We start from the raw sequence: 9831 nt of genomic DNA on the forward strand, positions 1-9831 counted from the left end.
TAAGCTTACCTGATCAGCTGATTCACAGGGAAAAAGAAGAATTTCGCCAGTTCTGATCAGCGTTACAGTTTATTCACATTCGCCTAAAGTTTAGGAAATTTCTGCTCACGAAAACAGGCTAAAAGTTGCAACATTTCTGCTTGCAGCTAGACATTGTTTCTGGTGCTATCTTGCATGTGACCAGAGGCCCCTTGTTTACTTCAACCCTTTATGCAATTGATGTGAATTAGCAGATTCTGTCATGGAGAAATGTGTTGCATAATGGTAAAAAAACACTTTTCTCTGCAGATCAGCTAATATACATCGATCGTGTACAGAGTTACGATATGCAATATTCACGAATCGAACCACGATTCTTACTTTGTAATATAATGTTTGTTGCTATTTGTATGTCTATTTACCAGATGTATGAAAATCTAAATTATTTGTTTTAAATCCCCATCATTTATACCTTTATTTGGTACAGGAGATCAAATGAACAAAACTGATAAAAACACAAAGATTTAGATAGAAATGTTTGAAAATTTAAACTTTTTTGTCAATCTTCTGGTTAAGTTCAGCAGAAACATAAACAACATAAAAAGCATAAACATCACTTTTGTTTTGGATCATTTAACAACAAATCCTAAAAATGTTTTTAACAGTTTTTCATTCTCGAAGTTCTGCATCTCTTTACATTCTAACCATTACATTTTAGTTCAAATCCGGTATAAAAAGTCGATTTATTTTGCAAAAGAATCAGCTGATTCACACTTCACTGCTTTGCAGCATCTCAGCGCGACGCAGCGTTTCTGCGCTTCAGAATCCACTGGAGTTACAGGTATTGTGTCAACTGTTGAAGAGTAACCAAATACTGAAGCTTTGAAACTTTGAAAACCGGAAGTTTCACTGACATGAAGATTTGTTTAGTTCCAGTGACAATCGCACTGCTCTTTTGACCTTGTTTTAGGTTATAAACTTAAAATACAACATTATTCTACATTTCAGAGCAAAAAATATAATATTTGAGATAATATGTTACCACACTTTACTGTATTTATAAAGATCACAACTCAGTGATCTTGGACGTCGCAAATATTTGTACTTGAATTTTTGGTAGAAGATCATAAGTATCCAAGTGCTAGCGTACTTGTAACAGCCCTACAACGCAAAATAATATAATAAAATAGTAGTTTTTGACCAAACTTAAGAGTCTTTTTCAATGTGCCGGGCGGTCGGTTTGATGTTCCGGTTTTGGCTAATGATTTTCAGCCGCCATCTTGTCTGCCACCAGCTCCCCCTCAAAACAGTTCCCGAACATGTCAGTACCTTTGCTTTCCCAGTGTTCCATGCAGGATAACACATTTGTTTATGGATTAGCAAAGATTTGACAGGAAAGTTGCTGATGTGAAGCATGGTAATACCAGTAAGCATAAATCTCTAAACCCAACCATTTTAAAACATTCTATCAGCAGTTTCTTTGTTTTCCCAGTTTGGGCTAAAATCCTTTGAAATCCAACACAGATGTCAAAAAAATTCATGCAAGCATGGAAGGAATTTGTTTTTATTTTTATGGGATTATAGAGATTTCCACAGGAATGAACGTACTCCCATTTGATCTGTGTGGAATCTCAAACATATGCCTTCATTTAAGACATCCAATGATTCCACTGTTTAAGCTGTGGCAGAAAATATTCTTTAAAAATAAACTCATTATTTTTATTGGAACCTGGCACTATACTCTTATGTTTTGGTGATTTTTGTTTAGGTTTTGAGGCGACGGTATCGGCGTGGACTCACTCCGCCTCCGTCAGTGGAGTGGTCTCGTTGGGCTCGGTCGGAGTCTTCACTTCTTGGTTGGGGCTGTGTTCCTCCTCCGTTCTCACCTCAACAATCGGCTCCTTGGACTCATCTTTTCTGTTGGGAAGAAGGCAAACATTTTGGGTTATCAGGGACCAACCGGTGACAAAGTTTACCTATCCGCGGTAGTGTAAAAAACCTCAAACGAGCAGAATCACAAGAATAGGGACTGCTCCTGTCAAAGCCGCCGTCTCATTCACTTAAGTCAACATTTGATCATGGAGCGCCTTCATCCACCTGCGCGCTCTGATTGCAGGCTTCCCCCTAAGGGCCTGGCTGTTATCACCACACTGCTCTCTGATTGTGCTGAGCTTTAAAGTGTTTGCTCGCAGGGAGTGACATGTAGAGATCTGAAGGAGCAAAATATCTCTGCGGATCTCCGCTCTACGATTCTGCATGCAGCAGAGTGTACTCTCCGAAGGTTTGTTGTCTTTGAGCTTCGCTTGAAACAATTATTTGTTGTGTTCAGAGCGAAACAGCTCAACATATTGAACTGAATTTCTGATCAAACAAAAGCTACCGAACATTTTCATCTTCAAGAACACTCTGACTGTTCTGGTGTTTTCTGCCACTCTTTCTTTTGGAATTCCAGCATATTTAGCGGAATAACTTATCAAAACAGAGTGTTTTTGTGAGGCCTTATGTCAGGAGTGTCAAACTCAATCACACAGGGGCCAAAATCCAAAACACACTTTAGGTCGTGGTTTTAACTGGATAAATATTTATTAAACACGCTAAAACGAAATCTTTATAACTTTAAAACTGTAACTTTTTAACATAATTATGAACTAGATATATAACATTACCTGTGATAATACTAGTGTGAATGCTGTTAGCTGAAGTTGGCTGCTGAAGATGCTAGTGCTGATGAATACTGAAATTGATTACTAAAAACGCTTAAGTTGATAACTGAAAATGCTAAAGCTAATAGCTGAAAACGCTGAAGATAATAGCCAGCTAAAATATCAGCTAAATGCCAAATTAGCCTAAAAAACTAAGAAAAAAAAACTGGGTTAGCCAAAACAGCTAGCAGGTAACTCCAAAAAAGCCTCAAAAACTAAAAAAGAAAACCCTAAATTAGCCAAAACAGCTAGCATGTAGGTGAAATATTTGATAAACTCCAAAATAGCCTAAAAAATCAAAGTATATTAATTCTAAATCTTTAACCTGTTATTATATTCTGTGTTTTACTTTGAGTTTTACTGCGAAGCACTTTGTGATTCTTATCTTGAAAGGTGCTTTATAAATAAAGATTATTATTATTAAATGCCAAAATAGTGCAAAAAGCTAGCATAAAGCCAATTTCTAAAACCGTAATTTTTTAACATATTTATGAATAATAAAAGGCAGGAATATTATTCTAGAATAAATCAACTAAAACCTTAATAATTTTCAATATTTTACTCTCCATAAAAATATTTTTGGTCAAAATTCTACAAAATTATAAAAGCACAAGATAACATCGGGCCATTATTACCAAAATGATCAGGAGGGCCGGATTCGGCCCCCGGGCCTTACGTGAATGCCGCCTTCCCCTCTTCGATGTCCTTGCTTTTGGCGCCCGGGCCGGCCTTGCCGCAGACGTTGACGGCGATGCACATGAGGAGGCCGCACTTGTTCAGGAAATAACAGGTGACATCCACGCCAACCAGCAGCAAGAAGAACACAACAATAAGGATGCCCACAATGGCTCCAGTTCCCAGTCCGGAGCCACCGTGTGCACTACCTGAAAAGGTCACAGACAGCGAGAGAAGATATGCAGCAACACAGGCAGGAGGAGGAGAACGTGGAGAAGAGGGGGCAGGAAGGAAGTTAGAAAGAGAGAGGAAGACAGAGGATGAGGCCCACAGTCAGCTTTTTAGGGACATAGATTCAGGTTCTAGTCAAAACCTCAAGTTCATCATTGCTGACTTTTATAATAGAGTTTTGACAAAACAATTTCAGTTTTTCACACAAAAAAATATGAACCAACACCAAAACAGAAAAAAAAAACTTACAGGATTACAACATGAAATACTACGTTCACACCAGGCTTAGAATCGTGCGTTCAAGCGATCACTTCTAATGAAAAGTCAATGTAAACACGCTCACATTCACGTCACAAGTTTTTAGGTCTGTTTTTGGGCGGTACATGTAAACATTGATGGGTTTTTATTCTAAATGAAGGACTTTTTAAAAAGTTGAATACATTGTTACGTTAAGCCACACGGAGCTCCAGACCAGTTAAATCAGGGGTCTCAAACTGGCGGCCCGCGGGCCATCAAGTCAATATTTTGTGGCCCCCACATTAATATGAATGTAAAGTTCAATGTAACCAATATTTTCTGACTCTTTGATGATAGCTTTGTATGATGTTTCTATGCTTAAAACTTTGCATTTGCTTTTGTCGTTGGATCTGGTTGTCAAAAAAGTCCTTAGCAATAGTTGCTAGCGCCGTTAGCTCCTGTCGTTTCACAGGAAATTGAGAAGATATTACTAAGCAGTACATAGACATGAACAGATGTTCAATAAACGTGTTCAGTAGACTTAAATAGTGGACCAAAGATGTAGACAGTGGACCTAAAAGCGTTATTTTGGCATAATGGAACCCCGTACGGCCCAGCCTGAGCCAGACTCTACCTTCAGTGACCCCAAGGTCAAACTCAACTGAGTTTGAGACCCCTGAGTACTCAGTACTTTTGGAGGGTCACCACTGAAGACTATATTTGTAGACTCATTTGTAGACAGACTTTTATCTGTCTTGGTCACGATCCAGAGTACTCTGTGTGACTCTAATCCAACTTTTATTAAAAGTACTAGTGTTTTGGTCACTTTCTTTCTCTTCAATGAACCCGCCAAAGGTTAGCAGGGGCTTCCTGACAGCTTCCAGTGGCTGCTGAATTTTAACCAATCAGGGACTCAGATTTGGTATATATAGCGTCCTTTTCACATCACAAAAATGGCAACTATTTAAAAACTGATCAAGAAGGAGAAAAGGATAATTACTGTTCCTACTGTATTTATATATTGAAATAAAGCAATGAAAGAACAAAACCTGCTTCCAGCTGTGAGTACATAGACTAGTATCGGTATGGAGCCAGATCAGTCTCATAATTCGGAAATGCAGAGTTTGTTTCACAAACCCACACACTACAATCCACAAATGTAATTTCAATTCACAAATGTAATTTTATGCAAAACACGCAATAAAAATATCGGGTGGTGACGGTCGTGTGTGAACACCATCTGCTAAAAGTGCGCTCAAGAGTTCATATTCAGCGCATTCTTGAGACATGCCCGGTGTGAATGTAGTTTTAGATTAGTCTCTCTTTTTTATAAAAAGATTCCTCACATTTTTCCCATTTCTTTTTATTTAAAAATTGTTTCCAACATTTTTGCTTTGTATCAAAGAGGCAACACTCTTTCATCAAAAGACTTTTTTACAGCAACTTTTCATACCTTTGTTGTAAAAAGTGACCAAAAATATTCTAAATTAATCCAGATTTTAACTCCTTTTGGACTACAATATACTTTAGGTCAAATTATACTTTGACTAATCCGATGATCTGATATTTTTAATCAAAATAATTACAGATCAAGCAAAGCAAGGACAAAAAAAAAGACATTTTTTTACACCACGGAAATAAATATACAAAAAAATGCCTAAAGTCCCACTTTGTGGTGGTTTTAATATGTTCTTGTGGCATTTTTCTGATGATGGAGGACAAATAAAAAAAAATTAAGATTGGATTTCTGAGTATTTCTTTACTTAAATCGTGAATCAGGAGCAGAAAAAATGTTTTTTTAAAAAAGATTTCATTTGTGACTTAGAAAATATGCTGGTTGGGCCTCAAGCTCCCCGGTCCGAGCTTTCAGCAATGGGGAAGGGGGCGGGGTTGGCCACTACAACCCAGAGGGAAATTTCTAATGAACACCTGAACTCTGCAGAAACTATGCCTTAGAAAATGGCACTTTTTAAAAAAATAGGCTTAAAAACAGGATTATTGTAATTTAAAAACTGCTGGGAATTATGAAAAAAAAGACCAAAAGATGATCAGAGTGAGTCTTTAAAAAGGCCCAAAAATTTAAACCTGCTGGAACTGTTCTATGGTGGACGTTTTTGAAAAACACTCTATAGATGTTTTTCATGAGATGCTATTGTTTTTATTATTAATGTAGACGATTCTAATTTTAGCTATTTGTACATTCCAATTAATACTAGTTCAAATCTCTTATTATAAATGACTGAAGGACTTTTAAAAACTTTTGTTTAGTAGATTGCACACTATTTTGCAGTAAATTTTGTTTTTTAAATAATTTCATGAACCAAAGAACGCTCTAAATTTCGTGGAACCCATGACGATGACAAAGTATTTTCCCTTCGATATCCCTAAAAACCATGCAGATTTGCATATATGTATATATATTTACAATATTTCATTTGATTTTAATTGTCTGTCAACCCTCTGACTTATATAGAAAACTCCAAAAGAGAATGGAATGATGCCACACCTTTGTTAAATGCCATTACTATCACTATAAATCACAATCATAATTTAATTATTATTTATAAATAAGAATGACAAGAAAAAATTGAAATAGGAGATACAGTTTTGGATTTTCCCCATTTCGGTGAGTCATCAGGATAATTCCATTACTGAAGTTGACTAACTGGATCTAAAGGTCTTTCCGGGGTTTAAATCAACTTGTCGTCTTTAAATAAAAGCTGGCAAAGTTAACGTTCTATATGCAAATAAGATGTTAAATTAACAGCAGAAAAACTATTTAATGCTGATCAATGTCCTCGCTTCCAAGCTCCCAAGGCACTCGCCTAGCAGGCATCTGACATGTTTTCAGAACTTTGTGACATAGCCATTAATATTTCCAATTAGCCGGAGGTTTCACAGCAGAGTACAGTGTAGATGCTGCACAACATGATCCGTGAATTTAATAATTTACATCGGTAAAGAAATCACAAGAGCACCCACAAGTCTCAGGGGCAGAACGTGGGAACTGACAAGCTGTAAAAACAAAGAAAGCGTCCACAATGGAACTGAGCTTTCTGCAAAAAATAATGCATATATTTCACCAAAAATACAGCTTTTATCAATTGTTTTAAAAAAAAACCATTTAAATAAGAAATTTTACATCTTCTTTGATGGTATGCAGGAACTCTTGACTGGAAGCATGAAGGTTAAAAGGGTTCTTTTTGCTGCCGGGCATCTTAAAAGATGCAAGAAATGCTATTTTCCTTTGACAGCGAAGCACAAACACGGGCCAGGATCTTTTCTTACTCCACATGGAAAACAAATACGCATGCAGGTCACAGGTCAAATCAAGGCCATGTTCTGTGAGTCCATGAATTTTTATAAACATATTGACAAATGTTAGACAAGTCCTCATTCCTGTGAAATATTTCACATATTTTCAAAGAAGTCTCACAGAACAATGAAAACATAAACAGAATCCCATCGACCTCACTGAAACTATAACTAAGCTACAAAACTATAATTATTTTCACATTTCAAAAAAGTCAAAAAACACACACATTTGATTACGTTTAACAGAAATACTTACCATATTTATTATAGTTGTAAGAAAATATGGATTCAGTGAAATATTTCAATACTTCATATATTTTTTAAATATTGCCAAGGCGATAATTCATTAATTATTAAACATGTATATTCCCTACATTACCAAAAGAGAATCACCATGAATTTTCTTGGGTAAAAGCAATTTATTTATGAGATACAGTTCCAGTGCTTGATGTTCTGATCATTAAATAACATATATTTTAATTATATTACCTATGTGAATTATTTATTAATTCCTTTAGACAAATGTTAAGTAATAATTAAAAAAAAAGTCTGATACTGTCTGGGGACATATCAGGATACTGATATAGTATTTAACAGAATTTTTCAGTTTTAAAATCCAAAAAGTAGGAAAAACAAATGACAAAAAAATACCTAAAATGCACACCGACCCATCACAGGAGTCTAACTAATTTTACAATGTTTATAAATATTTTTATGATCAATTACAGATTGATTACTCAATAATTACTCATATCATTACTACATTGATCATCTGATGTTGAATTTATTTTGTGATGTTTTACATCTTTTTTTGGGGGGGCAAACATTCAGTGCACATCAGACACTATTCCATTGGACTGGAATGGGACAAAAATAACTATTTTCCAGGTCATAAAGAAATGTTTTTTTTGTCTAAATGTTGTTACAAGCTAATTTAGCAACAATTTTTGTCTTTAAATGATCACAGTTTGCCAAACTACAACAAAAAACAAAACAAGCCAAACAAAACTTTTAGTTCTTTGTTTTTATACAAAAATAGACATATTCTAACAGATCCATGTAAGGAGACTTAAAGAGAATGTAGAAAAAGGGAAATCAAAAGATTATTCTTGAAACTTTGTAAAAAATGAACATTTTCCAGACTAAAAATCACATGTTTGGGGTTGTAATAGTAGTCAAAATCTGCCCGATTTGATACATTTCTTTAGTGGCTCTTCCGTTTTAACTTTCTGTGCTCAGATTTAATCAAATCCTTTTCTTATAACTGTGGCAGATTTATTCTGTGATTAACCCAAACATATGATCAAACAAGCAAGCGAAGGACAAAGGTGTTTGTTTTCTGCTACAACTGCAGGCAGAGGTATACCAGCAGAAAAAGATTGAAAATAAAACCCTATTGTCCTCCTATACGCTGCTCTGCAATCTGCAGATCTGAATTCTATTTGATGCCACAATCAAAAAGCGGGAGTGTTCCGCAGCTCTGTTCTCACAGGTGGCTACACACTTGTTTCTCCTCCGCTCACGGCTTCATTTGCATTTTAACAGGAGCAATAAATCATGTGGCACGTATAGTCTCTGTCGGAAACAGAGTTTTCTCACTGAAGGAGAAAGCCCAAGTCAAGCTGTCAGGACAGACTTTGCGAACAGTTTTTCAATCCCAAACCAGATCTCTGGATTATGGATGATGACAGAACTCACCAGATAAACTTCAGTTTTGCTCAAAGTGACACATTTATGATGGATCAATAACTGGTTATTTTTCAGAGCTAAAACCTTAGATTTTATACTGCAAAAGTTGTAGAAAAGACTTTCCTAATTCCAGTCCAGTCACGTCTAAAACATTATTGAATTGATTAAATATATAAAAAACATAAATGAGGATGACTGTAAACAACTTTTCACTAAAGAGTTTAAAGAAGGTCATTTCAGGTGCCGACTCATCTTTTTCTAAAAAGAGAAAAAAAAACATGGAAAAAGAAACAAACAAATAACAGCTTTTAATTGGATTGGAGGCAAAAATTCAGATTAACTTGAGCAGAAATCCCTGAGTTGCTTAACAAAATATCAAAAATCTAGAAACGGAAATCTGTCCTGGTCTTTAACCTGTTTGCTTTTTGTGTAAAAATATACAACTCATAAAATATTTAAACAACAGATACAAGACATGCAACAGTGACTCCATAAAGTTAAAATGTTACCTTCTTTTTAAAGGAGAAGCTTGTGCAAAATCAGCTTCTATAATTTTTAATGAGTCTATTTCCTTAAGTTCTTCACTTTAAAATGTTGAAATGTTTTTCATAAAAAGTCAACCACAAAAAAGTATAAAATGATTACCGTATTTTTTCACAGTTTTTTGCATGGTCTGGCCATAGGTGTGACTTATACTCAGATGATTTGTGTGATTATTTTTTTAAACTGAAATAGTCTCATATATTTGTTATTCTTCCACTGGTTGCCCTTCAGCGGTTATTGTCCACTAGAGGGCACTGTAGGTGTGTGTATTGACACTGCCAGCTACGCAGAACAAGAAGCGATGCCAAAACAGACATGGAGGAGAGTCTGATAATTTTCTTCCTGAACTTCATGATATTTTTCTTATTTGCTTCGAGACATTATTTTTATTTTTTCCTTCCTGCAGCTAATGCAGGACAGCATGTTATCGAACTGGGTTACAGAGAGGGGGGGGGGGGGG

At 35.7% G+C, this 9831-nt stretch overlaps 1 protein-coding gene across 10 annotated transcripts in view; it reads right to left on the reverse strand.

The window, feature by feature from the left end:
- ncam1a (neural cell adhesion molecule 1a) overlaps positions 1-9831 on the reverse strand; it is a 368133-nt gene that overhangs the window by 12287 nt on the left and 346015 nt on the right. For all 10 annotated transcript variants that reach the window (XM_036215208.1, XM_036215209.1, XM_024263349.2 and 7 more), the window contains 2 exons: positions 3358-3565; positions 1780-1896 (listed from right to left, as the gene is read on the reverse strand). In XM_036215208.1, coding sequence (XP_036071101.1) covers positions 1780-1896; positions 3358-3565 — 325 coding nt within the window. The remainder of the gene's footprint in view (positions 1-1779; positions 1897-3357; positions 3566-9831) is intronic.

This window comes from Oryzias melastigma, linkage group LG14, assembly GCF_002922805.2.
Source record: "Oryzias melastigma strain HK-1 linkage group LG14, ASM292280v2, whole genome shotgun sequence".
Classification (NCBI taxonomy): Eukaryota; Metazoa; Chordata; class Actinopteri; order Beloniformes; family Adrianichthyidae; genus Oryzias; species Oryzias melastigma.